Below are 18,788 nucleotides of genomic sequence, written 5' to 3' on the forward strand. Positions count from 1 at the left end.
AAAGGAAAAGAAGGGAAAAGAAAAAGGAAAAAGAGGAAAAAGGAAAAAGATGTAGGGAAAAGATGAGGTCCAACCCTCTTTTCGGGAAGCAAAACTAACCCGCCAAAAAGATTAAAAACCACAAAACAACTAAAAAAAAAACACAACATCAGATAAACTAAATTAAATTAAAAACCCAATTTTTAAAACGCAAATAAATTAAAATAAATAGCTAATATATTAATTAAAATAAAAACAAATATTTCAGCGAAAATACACTCAAAACGGGTCATCACATACAAGGGATGTGTGGAGTTAGTGTTAAAAAAAAAGCTTCAAAAATGTTATCTGACTCAACTATCAATGCTACAACTTGTAGAAGCCATCACAATCTCTATGGATCAATGTTTTTTTACAAGAGTTTGTGGTAGTCGCTAAAAGAATCTGGTGGAGAAGAAACTGTTTTGTATTTAACAAAGAATTTAATCATCCTAATTCTTTGGTTAAAGAGGTAAAGCGCATCTTAGAATTGCTTAGAGAGGAAGAGGAAAGAATTGCCATCGGAATCATTCCAGTGTGCTCATCAACAGAGGTTTGGTCACCTCCTCCTTCCAATTGGTACAAAATCAACTGGGATGGAGCTAGTGATAAACTCAAAGGTTTGGTTGGCATTGGCATATGTGTTAGGGACTATGAGGGTCTGCTTGTTGCAACTTTAAGACTTAATAAATAGTTGTTTCCTAATCCTTTGCTAGCTGAGTCTTTTGGTGCATTGTAGGCAGTTAAATTTATTCTTGATTTAGGCCTTGGACAGGTGATCTTCGAAGGGGACTCATTGTAGGCTATAAATGATCTTAAGGCCGACGTAGAGGCTTGGTCCAGTGTAAGCATGTTTGTGAATGAGGCTAGAGTTTTATTAAGATGTTTTGCTAAGTGTGAAATTTCTCATGTTATGAGAAATAGTAATACCATAGCACACATGTGTTAACAAAAAACGCTTTCCATTTCTGATTTCATTATAACTAGTGAGGAGGCTCCTCCATGTATTTCATCTTTGATTTAATGAAATGTGAGAAGATATTTCCTTTCAAAAAAAAAAAAAGCAAGAGCAACCCGTTTCTTCTTATTGTACTTTGTCATCCCAAGACTCCTCTCTCCTTCCCCTACTTCATCTTTTGCTTTGGAAACTAAGAATGTTTTACCTATGTCTAATGTAGTTTTACCCTTCCAGTTGTTAGGGCAAAGTTTACTACACATATTTGAATTTTTTTTGTTAGTATAAAATTTGTGACTGTCATTAAACCGTCACCAAATATAACCGTAAGTGACACCTTCTTTAAATTGTCACTAAACTTGAAAGATCATGTGAACAACTTCAATAATACACCCTCGTGATAGAGCTAAGTATGTAAGAACATATATCATTAAATATGCGAATGTAGATAAAAACTTCGAACATATATTTATACATGCGAACAATGTTGAGATTTATTCGAATGCAACTGGATTTACGTTCGAACATAATTTTTTAAAATTATATTTATATTGTTTTGTTGAATTACATCCAAACGTTATGTGTGACATGTGAACATTACTGAAATAGCGTGCGCACATAATTTCTTCTTCTGCGCAAGATATGCACCATTGTGCAAATGTATCTGCTTGGCATTCAAACATATATTGGACTTGAAATTTGTAAATTTAAATATCCATATGAAAACCAGGAACATACTATTAAATAAGAAATAAAAGATAAAAAAATTATAATGGAGCAAAATACATAAACACAAAATATATTAATTGATATTGTTCATTACATTAAAGAGCATAAAAGTGACATAACAATATAAATATATATATATATATATATGTATATATATATATATACAAAAGTCCAAAATGGATTAGCGGAACTTAGTAGTCATTTTTTGAATAAGCATGAAATTCATATGCTAACATATTGACAATATCGCTTAGGATATTTAAACAATGGCTAATTGAAGATATCTTGCCCTCTACTGATGCTCAAAGAGGCTCAACCTATGCATCAAACTATCAATTGATGTGTGCCTTAATCTCCAACACAATTGCATCGACCCAAACAGGGCGCACATTCCTTATAGCTCCAGTTGGTAGCTCTCCAGCCACTAGTACTCTCGTTGTGGAGAGCAACACCAGCCTCTGTCTTGGTTGGTGGCACAAGATCTGGTGGACGCCCACCTCTAGTCAAGCACACGCCTTCGCATGTCTAAGGTTGTGCTGGTGAGAGGTCATGTCAAATGGGTTGATCTACTCGACCAACCACTAATCAGCTTGGGGTGCCACTCCCCACTGTAATAGCAATCAAGTAATGATCACCCCATATGGAAGGATGTTAGTGGAGATGACACTAGACTCGTGGAAAATTCTCACAAATATCTACAAAGGCACGTCAATAGGATCTCCACGTGCCAAGCAGCGAAGGGATCACGCACAAGCCCTACTAAATGTGGCCTTATGTCCCATTGGGTCTACATTTGTTGCAACTATACACTGTAACATCCTAAAAATGAGGTGTAGTGTGTTTTGGTGGAAGGAGCTCTTCGCTTCAAATGGTGTGTGATATCTCCTAGTGGGAGCTCGAAAGTTCACATCATCTTGAGGGTGAGGCCCAATGCTATCTAAAGGGGTTGCATATATGCCTGTCGACTTATTCTTAAAAAGGCCAGTAAATCGAGATGTCCCAAAATCCAATGCTTCCTTTGCCTGACGCACTTAAGCTGAGGATTCTGATACTCGATGGATCCTCAATAGCTTAGCAAAGATGTCTACTGATACCTCAAACTCAACACCCCTTATAGATATGGTGTAAGTATCTATGAACTGTGGCATGTCCTGCATTTGGATGTAGAATTCATGGACCATGAATGGATATGTCTTCCCCATCAATGCACATATGCTAGTCCACCTTATAGTGACGAAGATGGTCCTTCGACTCCTACCCTCCAATGTAAGAGTTGAATTCGTCCATCTTTACCCCATTTTTGTGTTATTAGCTGATCAGACATAGTCTGCTTAAAAAATGTAAACAAATCTATCAAATATGACATTATGTAATTTTATCAATTAATTAGTAATCTAATTGGTTAAAATCTGTGACATTTGAACCGATGTTCGGACTATGGCAAGTAAAGTTCGAACTACTGAAACTAATGTGGGTAGAGAACATATATGTTTAAACAAGATTAATTCACATTCAAAGTACAAGGTCTAAATGTGAACGTGAAAAATCGCATTCGCATGTAACCAATAATGTTCAAACCCGTAGAAGGTCATGTTTGAACCTTAATAGTGTCTATCGTTTGAACATTAATTTCTAATGTTAGAACTAAAACACTTCAAGTGAATGTAACTAAATTAAGTTTGCACACAATTGTTATATTAGAACTTTAAAAGATAACATGCAAACTATGTTTGAATGTGCAAATATAACGTTCGCATATATATATATATATATATATATATATATATATATATATATATATATATATATATATATGTATGTATATATTTATATTACATTCGAACATATCAATCAATACTCAAATGTCAACTTGGGTTTGTTATTTATGTTCATATGTAGAAGCTCTGCAATTTCTTAGATGGCTAAGTCAACTCAGCCATTTCAAATTTCCCCAACCACACCACTATTGGACAAATGATCACCGTAAAAATAAATAGTACACTTAGTATAACCTTTCTATGGTGGTTGTTTGGCCAGCCACGATGGCTAGAAAATGGCCAAACACGCAAGGTCCAAATTGAACCAAAATCCACTTAAACTCAAGATTAAATGACATACAATGCATAGGAGAGGAGCACTAACCTATTTGGTATGCTTTGTATGGTTAGCATATTGTTTGAATAAATTGATATTATGGTTGGTTGTGTGCTTTGGCATAGAAACATGCAGGTTAGAAGCATGTGGATGGGGTTTTAGTTGTATGTTTGAATGTGGTTTGTATAATTAGTTGTATGTTTAAATAAAATGGTTGGTGTATTAATTGACATTAATTAACTTGGTGGGTTAGAAACATGTATAAGGTTGTAAATGATTCGGTATGCTTTGTATGGTTAATATTTTGTTTGAAGAAATTGATATTATGTTTGGGTGTGTGTTTTGGCATAGAAACATGTGGGTGGAGTTTTAGTTGTATGTTTGGATGTGGTTTATAATGTGGTTAGATTTTTTTTTGGAAAGAGCAAAGTGTTTAAATAAAATTGTTGGTGTGTTGACATTAATTAATAGAATAGGTTACAAACATGTATAAGGTTGTAAATGATTGGGTATGCTTTGTATGGTTAATATATTGCTTGAATAAATTGAAAAAATAGTTGGTTGCGTGTTTTGCCATGTCTTAATGATGTGATTTCTATGTTAGTTTGTTTTAAAATAAATTGAATATTTGTCTTGGTAATGATATTGATGTGTTAACATGTAGGTTAGAATCATGCAATTGGTTGTAGGTTTGAATGTTTTTGGGAGCTCCGACTCCGCACCAACAATACAGAATCGGTGTTGGAATTATGCTTTTGAATATTTGCTGAGCCGTATCTTAATCAATTATGTTTTAATGGCACTACACCCACCTAGTGCCCAATATATTGAATGTTATTTCTCAAATTCTAAACACGAAAGGACAACCTAAGCTACAGTACACATTAAAACGTGCACTAAAGTCAATTATTTATATAGCCTCAAAACAAAATTATTTTAATATCCCCAACCAACAAAAGAAAAAAATTAAAGCAATGGCATCGTGGACATCTGTTTTAGAACGAGGATTGCTCAAGTGAATAATTAAGTAGTTTTAAAATATATCTTATATCAATAAATATAATAAAAATAATTTATACATAATCGGCCAATAATTACTTTCTTATATCTTATGTCATGGCTCTCGTTATATCATCGGCCAATAATTACTTGTTGTTAATATATATATTATAGTTGGAAGTGGTAACCAAATCCTCTCCTCCTCTCTCCCATTTAATTTGCTTTTTCTTTGGGTATTGGATATCATCTATCCTCTTTCCTAGTATCGATCTTCATCAAGAAAATGAGTTGGTGGTGTGATAGAGCCATTGGCGCTACGAAGGTTCGATTTTTTTTTAAAATTTTTTGTATATATATAGAAGGGAATCAAAATTTCGAATTTAAATTTTTCATTTCGAAAATAGGATCATGCTATCAGACCATGAGGCTCTTAGTTTGCCAATATTAGATTGATCCAAAAACATTCCTCCACAGCATCAAAGTCTCTTTCTTTCTATGCTTTTCTTTTTAATCTTATATCAAGAAGTCAAAATGATATTATTTTTTAAAAACTTTACTAAGTATAATATAAATAAAACTGACATTATGATTTTATAGTTTGCAATTTTTTTTAAAAAGTTACAAAATTAGAATACTTCTTTTCAAATCATCACCATCTAAAGCTTGGAATTTTTAAGTTCCCAAATTTCTTACTCCATTCTAATTTAAGTATCTAAAATAACTACACTACTATTTTAATAGCGGTTTTGGGACATGTTGCTTTGATTTATTTAGAATTCATTGCAAAAAAATTAAAAGAATGTATGAGATTTTTTAATTATAAAACTTACTTTTTTAAAATATCCGTTTTGTGTAAATTTTATTTTTTAAAAAAAGAATATAAATAGCCGGTTTCAATGATTTTAAACGAAATAATGGCTGTTTTCAGTTTCCCTTTTGAATAAACCATTTAGGCAGGCCTTGCCTCAATCGCCTTGCCTTTGCCTTTGGGCAGCCCTGAACTGTTACTTTGGTTTGATTAAAATGATGACACGAGATGAGTTAATGGGTTGATAGCCCTCTCATGCAAACCGAGCCTAAGTTTGTTGATGAAGTTGTTACTGATTCGTTTAACAGAAGAAATTCGAGGAAGATGAGCAACCGAAAAGCTTCCAGAGTGTGGGACTGGTAATTGGTGTGACTGGCATCGTGGGCAACAGCCTAGCTGAAATTCTCCCTCTCTCCGACACCCTAGGTGGGCCATGGAAGGCCTACGGCGTGGCGCGCCGGCCGCGTCCCGACTGGAACACCGACCACCCGATCGAGTACATCCAGTGCAACGTCTCGGACCCGGACGATACCCAAGCCAAGCTTTCTCCCTTGACCGATGTCACCCACATTTTCTACGTCACCTGGACCAGCCGACCGACCGAGGAAGAGAATTGCGAGGCCAACGGCGCCATGTTCCTCAACGTGCTCCGTGCGGTGATTCCGAACGCGCCTAATCTCCGACACGTCTGCCTCCAGACCGGGACCAAGCAATACATGGGACCCTTCGAGGCCTATGGCAAGATTCAAGTGCACGATCCTCCTTTCACGGAGGACCTTCCCCGATTGGACCTGCCAAATTTCTATCACACTCTCGAAGATATTCTGTTTGAGGAGGGCGACAAAAAAGAGGGCTTGACTTGGTCCATTCACAGACCCAACCTCATATTCGGGTTCTCGCCGTATAGCTTGATGAACCTCATCGGCACCCTCTGCGTGTACGCCTCTATATGCAAGCACGAGCGGCTCCCCTTGAAATTCCCTGGCACCAAAGCAGTATGGGACTGTTACTCGGTGGCTTCGGATGCGAATCTTATTGCTGAGCAGCAGATATGGGCGGCCGTGGATCCGTATGCTAGGAACGAAGCATTTAACTGCAACAACGGGGACGTGTTCCGGTGGAAACACTTATGGAAAGTGTTGGCTGAGCAATTTAGGATTAAGGATTATGGGTTTGAAGAGGGTGAGAAACTGAGCTTAGTGGAGATGATGAAGGGCAAGGATGCTGTTTGGGAGGAGATTGTAAGGGAGAATCAACTGCAACCTACCAAGTTGGAAGAAGTTGGGTTGTGGTGGTTTGGAGACCTGAATATGAGAGAGGAATCTCGGATCGATAGTATGAACAAGAGCAAAGAGCATGGATTCTTGGGGTTCAGGAACTCCAAGAATTCCTTCATTTCCTGGATACATAAGATGAAAAGCTACAAGATTGTGCCTTGAGATCAAGTGAAGTGAATAGGCCAATGTTTCTGGAGTTTTCCGTTTCAACTTTGCTGCGAATTGAATGTTCTGCTGGTCATGTTCTTTAATGATAAAAACATGAACGAAAACAGTATCTTTTTGCAGTTCATGGAGCAAGATTGATTAAGAAGCTCCAAAGGTTATCCTTGAATGGCAAGTTAATTGATTAAGAAAATAATATATATAACCAAGTCAACATGAGTTAACAGTAACACTGCTTGGCAAGTGGGCTGTATTTGTAATACATCTTGTTTCTATACAAAGAAAGGAAACAAATTATTTGTTATGCGCAAGAGTTAGAGCAAGAGGATTCAAAAATAGAAAAAGTCTACTTGCAACCTGCTGGGGGAACCTCTGCATACCCAACATCCACGTGTATAAACGAAAAGTTTCGCTTCACATACCAAACGACCGCGTATTCGGCTAGGGTGCATTTCCATGCCCTCCCTTTCCTTCGTCTACTCATAGAACATGTTCTTCTCATCCGAAGGGAAATGAATCAGAGGATAGTAATGATTTTGAGGTTGAGGCTTCATTTCGAATGGAGCTTGTCAGCTTGATGGTGGTGATAGGTAAATGTTTTTCTGAAATGGGTTTTTTTTTTTAATTAAGTTATTTTCAATTTTAATTATTACTTTTCCTCCCTGTTTCATCCAATTCTTTCTTTTAATGTGATTTTCGGTTCACGAGTTACTTGCTCAGTTGCTTGGCCTTTTGATTTTTCCTTTGGGCTTATTTGATGAAGTTTTCAGTTGTGGTTCGTGATGTCGTTTTTCTTTAGTCTTCAAAAGTTTTTTAATGAAGTTTTGCTTTGATTTTTTTTATCACTTCTGGGCTCAAGAACTTTTTGCGGGGGCTTTCAAATATGCTAAATACAAAAGTTTATAGCAATGGTGGTTTTGGATAGTTTACCGGGGATATCATGGTGGCTTAATAAAACGGAACCGATTTTTTTGGTCGGCCTTTAATTAGTCCTTTTGAAACTTTTGAAACCTTTAACGACTTGTGATTTTCATTCTTGCAATTTGTAGCCTGTCTTCAACTGAGAAATTCTCGGCCTTCACTGTTTCTGATTGTATTTTTTTTTTTAAATACTGCCACATCAGCCGATGCTGCGAAGGTTTCCCACAGGCGGTTGTCTATAGAAGAGCTATTTTTTATTTTCATGAACATTTCGACTAACGTGTCCCGCGATTCCTCAAACGTTATGCATCCCGACTGTCCCTAGCTGGGAGAGGAATCTTTTATCAATAGTATGTACAAGAGCAAAGAGCATGGATTCTTGGGGTTCAGGAAATCCAAGAATTCCTTCATTTCCTAGCTAGATAGATAAGATGAAAGGCTACAAGATTGTACCTTGAGAAAGTAAAGTGAAAAGGCCAATGTTTCTAGGCTTCTATATTTCATGTTTGTGAATTGAATGTTCTGCTGTTATTCTTTAATAAAAGCATGAACGAAAACAGTTATTGTATTGCATTTTATGGATCTAGATTAATCAATGAACTCCTATGTTATTCTACATTTTCTTGTAAGTTTGTAACTATTATTAGACCAAAGGTTATCCTTAAATGGCAAATTTATTGAATGAAAAAACATTATATGTAACCAAAGTGGGCATTAGTTAGCATGGCAACTCGGCTGTACTTGTAATATACCTTGTTTTAGCATAGATAAGAAAAGATTTTTATACCAAATTCTCATCCTATTTAGTTTATCATATTATTATGGGGTTAAACAAATAAAGAATAGAAATATAACTATTACATCACTATAAAGTATGTCGAGAGTGTAATATATAACATTACCCTATAAATGACCAGTATTAATTAGGGTTGTGCATATGACCAGAAAAGCTATTGGACTAGATTAAAATGGCCCAGCCTGACCTAGATTTTATTGGGTTATTCTTGTTCAAGTCTCCAACCTGACTAGTTAATGGAATTGTATTTTAGTTTCAACCCATCCGAACGTCCGAGTATAAAAGCATACTTATCTTCATTCTCCAACCTTAGCCACCCTTGAAAGTTTGCCCAGTCAAAAAAAGTCTCCTTCAGTCTAGAGGAACCTGAAAAAGACACGATATTAAGAGCTTCTGATGCATCGAACCTTAAACTTGTGTAGGTACATATTTCCCCAACCCTTATCACCTTGCATATATATTTTCCCAACCCTCATCACCTTGCAACTTCTGATGCATCTAACCTTAAACGAGTTAGTATGGCATTAATTTGAGGTGATGCAGCTTCATGGAAATGGTTCTCAAAAGGGTTTTCCAATTATATTGCAAGAGAAGTGACTAATATATGTTCTTTGTGCAGATGAAGATGAAAACCTTCTTAACCAAATTTCTGATGAAGAATGTTCTCTAGTTTATTGGATTCTTGTGGATAGTGCAAAGCAACTCGGAGGGGTCGAGGTCGGACATGAGGGTCTCATATTGAACAAAGTATTTACTCCGATTAGAACTGAGGACTGTGCAAGAGAACCAGGAGCCCACAAATCCGGCGTTGTGTGAGCTGATCTCCCCGAGGGTGCCCGGTGGGGAGAAGGAAGACTGTGTTGTGGTAGTAGGTTTAGGAAGTATCTGGTTACGGAGGTTCTGGGTTCAAGGGAAGCAAGGAAAAAAAAAAAAAACCTTGTCAAATCATACAAGCCAAACCTGGGTTTATTTTAATTGGGTCAGATCAGATCGGGTTGGCTCCTTAGCTAGAAACACTTTGTATCCAGTCCGGACCGGTCGGGTATTAACCCGACTCTTCTTGGCCAGGTTGCATGCCTAGTATTAATAGCACTATTTAATGAATCATGACGAGAATGAAAAACAATCAAACTTGTCCATATATGATTAAGTTAAACTTATAAAATTAATATAGCCAATTATATTTCTAATTTTTATTTAAAAGTAGTAGTTTTTTAGCTTGTCTAATGCCTACTTTTTTTTATATTGTCTCAAATTGCATCATTTTATTTTGGACACTGTATAAGTAATTTTTAGTATCTCTTTTTATGAAAATAAGAAATTGTGAAATTTCTCATAAATAACATTGAAAGAAAGAAGAGTGAGCATGTAAGAGAAAAGGGTGTTAATCAAAAGTTTGGAGATCAAAATATTGACATTGACACTCTTTTTTCAAAAAATATTTATCTTTACATATTATTATATTTTATAAGCAGTTATCCGCCTAGCTATGATGTATTTTCAACAATTTTTTTCAAGTTTGCCCCTTCGCTTTTACCATTTCCCATTTTAATCCCTTAGTTTTTCTTTCATTTGCTCGCATTTTAAGTTTTTAGGCTTTTTTTTTTTTTTTTTTGAGGGAAAACATCAAGTTTTCATTCATAAAAACAAGTGTCGAATACAAAAAGGGATAGCATCTACCGTAGTAATGCTATCACTGATGCTTAATGCATCTTGACACAAAGTGTGAGCTATCGAATTACAAGTCCTCTTTACATGGCTTGCAGTCCATGCGGTGAAGGAGTCCAAGGTTACTCTTGCAGCTTTGATCAGCACCCCTGCATAAGAGTATGCTTCTTCTTTGGAATTTAGACAGTTGACTACCTGCAGGGAGTCACCCTCCATGACCACATCCTGCCAACCCATAGACTTGAGGAAGATAGCTGCTTGGAGGGCAGCATAAGCCTCAGCTAGAAAGGGGTTGGGGTAGAGAGAATGGTTCATTATCATGGTGGCTAAAACCTTTCCCTCCCAGTCTATGACTACTGCCCCCACACCCACCTTACATCTTGTTTTATCTAAGCCTGTATCCCAGTTAATTTTCAGCTTCCCTTGTGGTGGAACTTCCCACGCTAGGAGAACACTAGAGGGGGAGGAGCACTGCCGGGCAGGTTGGTGTGCTTGATTAAGGTCTGTCATGAGAAGCTTGACACTCTAGTTGATTGAGTTTGGGTGAGAGAGAGTATTGCTAAAGACAACTTCATTCCTTCTTTTCCAAATTTTCTAAGCTGTGAGCCCAAACTCCACCATCTCTTCCTCTTCAAAGGTTCTAAGGCACGCTTCTAGTAGAATCTTGAAGGAGTGGCAGGAGAAACTAGCCTTTTGAATCCTCTTACTGCACTGGCTCCACACATCCTGGGCAGAGGGACACTCCCAGAGGGCATGTGCTACTGTCTTGGGGTGGATCCTGCAAATGGGACAGGAGTCCTCATCAGCAACTTTTTTTTGGAGAAGTTTGGCCCTAGTGGGGATGGCTTCCAAGTAGGCCCTCCAAAGGAAGTTCTTGGTTGCCATTGGGACACTGAGTTGCCAAATGGATGACCAAATCATGTCTTCTTCCATAGCCACAGAGGACTGGCCTTGCTTTTGTTTCTCTAGCTTTAACAACAAAAAATATGCTGACTTGACAGTGAACACCCCGGTAGTAGTGCCTCTCCATAGCAATTTATCAGAAGTGGGGTAGGGGCTTAGGGGAATCCTTTTGACAAAATTAGCTTCTGTGCTATCAAAGACAGCCTCAACCAGTGGATAGCTCCATTGGTTACTGGTCTTGTCAATGAGCATGGCCACCTTAGTGTCTGAGGGCAGGAACTTGTTTGAGCTTTGTGGCTTAAAAGATGTCGGTTGAGGGAACCACTTGTCATTTCATATTTCTATAGATTGTCCATCCCCAACAAGCCACACAAGCCCTTCCTTTAGGAGAGATCTAGCAGAGATGAAACTCTACCAAAGGAAATAGGAGTTGCTTCCCTTCTTCACATCCAGGAAGGTACTACACTTGAAGTACTTCTCCTTGAGAACCCTGGCAGCAAGAGAGCTAGGAGATGAGATGATCCTCCATCCTTGCTTGGCAAGGAGGGCTCTATTGAAAAACTCAAAGTCCCTCACACCCAAGCCTCTTGACTTTTTAGACTTAACCATTTGTCTCCATGAGACCCAGTGGATTTTGTGTTCTTTTTCTTGTTGGCCCCACTAGAACCCTCTAACTTGCTTGTTTAGCTCATTGAGAAGCTGCCTTGGGAGCTTGAAAATACCCGTGCTGTAGGTTGGGATGGCCTGAATGACAGCCTTAATTAAGGTTTCCTTGCCTACCTGAGAAAGTAGCTTGGTCTTCTAGCTGTTCAGCTTTGTTTGAACTCTATCCAAAATTCCTTTGAAAGACTGGTATCTGCCCCTTCCTACTAGTGCTAGTAGTCCAAGGTACTTCTCATAGAGCTGGTTCCCCGAATTCCAGCAATACTTGTAACAGTCTCCTTGGTCTGTTCTCTAGTGTTTGAGCTGAAGAAGATGGAGGTCTTGTCTTTGTTAAGCCTCTGACCAGAGACTCTCTCATAGGATGCCAAAAGGGAGTACAATTGAATCCACTCAATTGAGTTAGCCTTGCAAAACAGAAGGGAGTCATCTGCAAAAAACAAATGGTTAATATGCAGGTGGTTTTTCCTGATTGGTAGGCTAGTGATCAGATAAGTCTTTTCAGCATGGTTCAGCAGGCAGCTTAGAGCTTCCGAGCATAAGATAAATAGGTAGGGTGAGAGGAGGTCACCCTGCCTTAAGCCTCTGGTAGGCCAGAAAAAGGGTTGATGTTCCCCATTCACAATGAGACAGTAAGACACTGATGAGACACACTTCATCACCAACTCGATCCATGTAACTGGAAACCCCATCTTTAGCATGACAGACCTCAGAAAAGCCCACTCTATTCTATCATAGGCTTTGCTCATGTCGAGTTTTAAAGCCATATACCCCTCCCTTCCCTTTAATCTAGTCTTCATGGTATGTAAGGCCTCGAAAGCTACAATGATATTGTCTGTTATGAGCCTTCCAAGTACAAAAGCTGTCTGAGTAGGGGCTATGATGGCAGGGAGGATTTTCTTAAGCCTATTAGCCAAGGTTTTTGCAATGATCTTGTAAAGAACATTGCATAAACTGATTGGTCTGAAGTCTGTTACAAGGCTTGGCTTGTGCTTCTTGGGAATGAGAGCTATAAGAGTCTCATTAAGGGTGTTTTTCCACTTGCCTCCATTTAGGACCTCAAGAGATGCTTTAGTGACACTGCTGCCCACTATGTCCCAGTATTTCTGAAAAAACAAGGAAGGGAAACCATCAGGCCCAGGGGATTCGAGAGGGTTCATACTAAAGATTGCCTCCTTAACTTCAAGTTCTGTGAAAATTGCAGAGAGGGAGGTAAACATGTCTTTTGTAATGATCTTTTGCAAGGGACTTAGACAGTCATCAATGCCTGAAGGATGGGATGATGTGAACAAGTCTGTGAAAAACTCGAGCAAGGTTTGGCAAATGGTTTAAGGATCCTGACTTGAGATGCCAGATTTAGATTAAATCCTGAGAATGGAATTAGTCTTTTTTCTTTGGCTCGAGCACTGGTGGAAGAATTTTGTGTTTCTGTCACCATCTTTAAGCCATGTCTGCTGTGCTCTTTGCTGCCACTTAAGATTCTCAGCATCCATTATGCAGTTGATGTCTTGTTTAACCTCCTTGATTTCCTCAGACAAATCTCCCTGGTTCCTCTCCTGTAAAAGCTTGAGTGATTCAGTTTTTTCTTTCAATGCTTTTCTTTGATCCCTTCTCTTATTACTGCTCCACATCTTGAGTTTTCCTTGGCATTGGCTGAGACCTTGCAGAGTGCTGTGAAGTATGCTAGTGCTGTTGGAGAGTCTCCGTACCTTTTTAATTATATCCTCACACTCCACTGCCTTGGACCAGGCTGATTCAAATCTGAACACCCTCCTCTTTTTTCCCATGCTATTTGAGTCTGCTGTTTGCACTAGGATTGCCTTGTGGTCTGATTGAGTGCAGTCTAAATGTGACACTTTATGATTTGCAAAAAGTCTGATCCAGAATTTGTTACCACAGGCCCTATCCAGCCGCTCCTTTGTGAATTGCCTACCCTCCCAATTGTTCGACCATGTGAACTTGTCACCATGAAAACCAAGGTCATACAACTTGCAAAAGGACAAAGCACTTCTGAACTGGACCATCTGTTTGTATGGTCTATTTGCAGCACCCACTTTTTCACTTTGGTGTGTGATTTTGTTAAAGTCCCCTAAGCATAGCCAAGGCAAGTTTCCAGTTGGTTTTAGGCCTCTCAGAAGGTGCCAGCTCTCCTACCTTTTAGCTGAGTTTGGGTGGCCATAAAATCCTGTGAGTTGCCACTGTGTGTTGTTAATGGGGGATGTTATGAGTGCTGAAATGTGCCAAGTGGTATAATTAATCACCTTCACTTTGACTGAGTCTTTCCATAGGAGTGCTAACCCTCCACTTGTCCCCTTACTATTAACAGAGAAGCAGTTTTCAAATCCCAAAGTAAACTTGATTCTGTCCAACCTAACATTGTTACATTTAGTCTCTATGAGGAAAACTAAATGGGGCTGCTTTGTTTTCACCAAGAGGTGAAGCTCCTGAACTGTACGAGGGTTCCCAAGCCCTCTACAGTTTCAACTCAGGCAAGTCATTTTGTTTGGTGGGGCTGCTGAGCAACCTCCACCTTGCATGCTTGAATATTGCTTGAGTCAAAATAGTTCTAAGTTTTTTGTTTTTTACACATTGCATCGGCTCTGGTACTAACTCTTTGTCTTAAGGATCTCTTTGTATTGTTGTGGGAGGGAGGCTGTTGTATTCTGTTTGTGACATCTGAGAGAGGGATTGGCAAAGCCCTTGCCTTCCTTTTCCAAGTTTTTCCTTTTACTGGTCTGCTAGAGGAGTTTTCTAAATTATCAAAACAGGTCTCAGTGAAGGGGATTCCACCACTTTCCTTACGTATGGTAGTTAGGCAAGGGGCCTCTGTAGCTAGCATTACAACATCATAATTAGAAGTCGAATGGTGTGGGAACATTACCTGAGAGTGAAGCGTAGTAGGGTCCTGTGGGAGCCTCTCCTGCCACGCTACAGGCCTTTCATGCACAGGGAAAAGCTCGTGTCCTTTGTCACGTGAGGGGTTGTCCGTGACTAAGGTCCCTTGGTTCTCCTTAGGTAAGTTTCCTTCGGTATGGCCAAGGTTGACTTCCAATGCTTCTGTTGATTTTGCCAGGTTAGGTGGCTCACTCCCTGGCTTTGACGTGGTTTTCTTCATTTTCTCACTTTCAATTTTGTATTTTTTTCCTTTATCTATTTGTCTGGAGAAATGATGGTGAGTAACAATGCAGCCAGGTCGACGGAAAAGCCTTCTGATTCTTCATGTAGGGTTGTTCTTCACGTTCAATGGAATCCACCTATGTGTCTCTCTCTCTGCACGCCATTTCTGTGTGTCTCTCTCTTGTGATATCTCGTTTTTACGTGTATTTTCATTAAAAGAGTATTTTAATTTAATTAAAATATTAGTTTTTTTATTTTAAATTATCGTATTCTAATTGAATTTATTTAGCTGTGAAAATTATTTTGTTGTACTTTCTTAATATTAACTATTGTTTTGAGTTTTAATTGCTGTTTAATTTATTTTAATTTGTTTTTAGATTTAAAATTTTGTTATTAGGATTTACTAGTTATTTATTATATTTTAGTTAGATGCGATGTTTAAATTATTTTATTTATTTTATAGCTTTTAAAGTTATTTTTATTGGATCAGTTTCTAGACTCCAGAGTTGAGGACTGACCTTCATTTCTTTTCCCCATATTTTCTTTTTCTCTGTTTCTTTTTCTCCTTTCTCTTTCTTTTCTCTTTTTCTTTCTTTTTCTTTCATTTTTCCTCCCAGTTTCCTCTCTCCTCACGTATGCTCTCTCTCTCTTCCCTCCCGCCTGTTTTGCTTCAGTTGCCCAAGCCACCGATGCTCGCAGGTGTGGCCATCACCACCCTCCCATTCAGTCCCCCACCGGCTGGCGCACAACCCCAAAAATTCCCAGCCCCTCTTGTGCCGCCGTGGGCTCCTCCAAGCCTCACGGTTTTTCTCCCAATTCGCCGCCGCCGTTGTTCGACCTTCGGCCACCATGTCTTCACAGTATCATCATCGACCTCTTGCCGTCCTAAACCATCTATTTCCAGCTCCGATCCATTGCCGGATTAGCCCTCACTAGCTCATCTTTGTTTTAGCCATTTTTCACTTCCACCGTCGTTTCCTCCGCCACCCACGGCCAACTCTCTCTCCCGCTAGCTTCATAAATACCTCTAGGCTATTCCCTATCAATCTCAAGCCTTGGATCGTCCCCATTCAAAAGTGGGTATTTTACAATCCACAGTCACAATGTATTTTACACTGTTACATTGCTTTTTCTTCACCGTTTGCAGCCTCTTGATCCTTCAAAATTATTATATAGCGCTGTAAGTATTTTCTAAACTCTATTTTGGATTAAATATATTATTACTTTTACAATAAATCCATTGACTGGTTGGTTATTCCAGACTAAGTCCGAGGAGTTGGGGGTTGGATGGATTTGAGAACGGAGTTGTTTGTTTATTGTTGATATTGAGATTTGTTGGATAAATTGTGTCTTGAGGTTGCATTGCATGGCACATTCATGTGCATGTATTAAATTGAAAAAAATTGTTTTTATCAGTGTAAATGAATTTTCGGATGCTTGTGTACCACGACCCCAAGCCGAGATGGAGCATTATCTCGGTGGAGCTCCTCTAGTCACTCGGAAGCGTGATATACTGAGTGACGTCTCCTGAGTTGTCGATGGGCCAACAATGGGAGCAAGCTGGATGGTAATGCTCTCGTATCGACTCCGTGGCCCTCTGCTGGCGGGGGTTAGAGGATGCTTAGCTACGTACGCGCGGGGTGCAGAACTAGGCATCACTCGTTACGAAGTCACACTCATGGTCGTTACCCGTGGTGTGACGAGGGGAGCTAGGGTGTGCAAATGACCCCTAGGGGAGGTCATGGTGCATTCAGTTTAATTGGATATTGTTTTGAAATTGGATTTTGGGCCAAATGAGACTTTTGGCGTGAGTTGGAAATGAATTGTTTTTGGGGCCAAATGGGACTTTTGGCGTGCATACAAAAATGTGGATTTATGGGATATGTGCATTTGGCATCATTTCATACATATTGTTGACTTTAATATATTTTTATCTTGTGGCGTTTGGATTATTACTTACCTATGACACCATTTTAGTACCGTAGATTTTGATGCAGAGATTGAGGAGGAGGAGGCTGAGCACGAGGAGGTGGCTCTGCCAGAATATTGACTTGGAGTCTTTTATGTTAAAAATTATCTCTACTAGTTTTTATGTCTTGTAATTTGATTTTGAAATAATATTTGAGACTTGTAATATTTTATTATATGTGATTTAAATGAGTTTGTATTTAAGTAAAAATTCTGGTACTTAGTTATAAGACTTATATTATCCGCTGCGTGATTTTACTGTACACTTGTTGCATGTACACATACTTGGCACTTGGCGATGGAATGTGTGACCCTGTTGTCATCATCCTGACGCTTCGATTTCCACATATCCATACGTGGGAGTTGGGGGCATCACATCTCTCATAGCTTCTCCCTCTATCTTTTTTTTATTTTTTTTTCTCTTTTTTGGTTTTGACAGACTTTCGAATGTATTCCTAGGATGAAGCGCGAGCCGTCGATACTAGTGCGTGAGACCATGCGGCGGGGCAGTTGGGGGGTAGGAGTTCTTTTTTTTGTCTTTCTCTCAAAACGCATGCATGCGGGACCAGCTTCTTTCAGTTTTGAGGCATGGACGGAAACGCAAAGGAGTTGACGCAACACGAAGAAGGCACCACAGCTGGTTTTTTGTTTCTAGGTGCTGACACACTCACGCACGAGCAGGGTCCTTTTTCTCTCAAAAAAGCGGCAGCACATGGGTTGTTTTGAAAAGAAATAGAAGAGGTCTTTTTGGAGTTCTTACGGACGCAAGACAAGAGTTTGTTCCTCTATTTAACTCGCAGAAATGCAAAGGGTCAGGAGTTTTATTTTTTGAGTCTTTTGGGTTGGAGAACGTAGGAGGGGAAAAAGAAGTAGAGTAGCGCCGTTGTAGCCCCTCAAGGGGCCTCCATCTTCAGTAACTTGAAGTTTATGGTGTATATTTTACCTCTTTTAACTTAGAACCGTTCAGTTTGGGAATTCTATTTCCTGCTTGATTCACTAGATGGTAGTTGTCTATGAAAGAATTGAAAGAACTCTGGAAAAACATACTAGTGACTTGTATATTCTCATATATATAAACAGAGTTGTTAGAGAGATTATGTATTTGTTACAGGAGATAAGAATTACAATAGATTTAAATGCAAGTTAAATGATAAAATGATAACTGCCGAACATCACGCCAGGCACCAACGTCTGCAAGCTATCCAGTTTGAACTGGATGATCATTATCCTTTTCATTCCCCTGTAAACTAGCAGGGAGATCCAACATAGAAAGTTTGTCCCTTAGAAAACAAAACTGATCAGCTATGTGGCCCTTGGTGGAAATATCCGCAGGTTACAATGAAGTGGGGACGTACTGTGGAACGATGTCACGGTTTTCCACCTTTTCACAGACAAAGTGGTAATTGACTTCAATATGTTTAGATAGAGCATGGAAAATAGGATTGGAAATAAGGGCTAAAGCACTGATATTATCACACCACACAACAGGAGCAGAGTAAAGTGAAACGTTCAACTCACACAAGAGCATAAGCAGCCAATATACTTCAGTCGTAATAAGAGCTAAGCATCGGTATTCCACCTCAGTACTAGATTTGGAAACCATAGGTTGCTTCTTGGCTGACCAAGAGATGAGGTTAGAACCCACATAAACACCATAAACACACGTTGATCGTCTATTGTTAGGATCACCAGCCCAATCATAATTGCAGC

At 38.9% G+C, this 18,788-nt stretch overlaps 1 protein-coding gene across 1 annotated transcript; it reads left to right on the forward strand.

Moving 5' to 3' along the window:
• The first annotated feature begins 4,982 nt into the window (after positions 1 to 4,982).
• On the forward strand, positions 4,983 to 7,383 carry LOC122299433 (3-oxo-Delta(4,5)-steroid 5-beta-reductase-like). Its single transcript, XM_043109716.1, has 2 exons — positions 4,983 to 5,117; positions 5,912 to 7,383. Exons 1-2 carry the CDS (start codon positions 5,079 to 5,081, stop codon positions 7,040 to 7,042), a joined length of 1,170 nt encoding a protein of 389 aa, XP_042965650.1. The 5' UTR covers positions 4,983 to 5,078; the 3' UTR covers positions 7,043 to 7,383.
• The last annotated feature ends 11,405 nt before the right edge of the window (positions 7,384 to 18,788 follow it).

The sequence above is a fragment of the Carya illinoinensis genome, chromosome 16 (genome assembly GCF_018687715.1).
Source record: "Carya illinoinensis cultivar Pawnee chromosome 16, C.illinoinensisPawnee_v1, whole genome shotgun sequence".
Taxonomy (NCBI): Eukaryota; Viridiplantae; Streptophyta; class Magnoliopsida; order Fagales; family Juglandaceae; genus Carya; species Carya illinoinensis.

What these genes read in the sequence shown, in the direction of transcription:
- LOC122299433 (XM_043109716.1), top strand. Translation starts at nt 5,079, where the DNA reads ATGAGTTGGTGGTGTGATAGAGCCATTGGCGCTACGAAG. An exon ending in GAGCCATTGGCGCTACGAAG is followed by an intron (nt 5,118 to 5,911) that starts GTTCGATTTTTT and finishes TTCGTTTAACAG; the next exon opens with AAGAAATTCGAGGAAGATGA.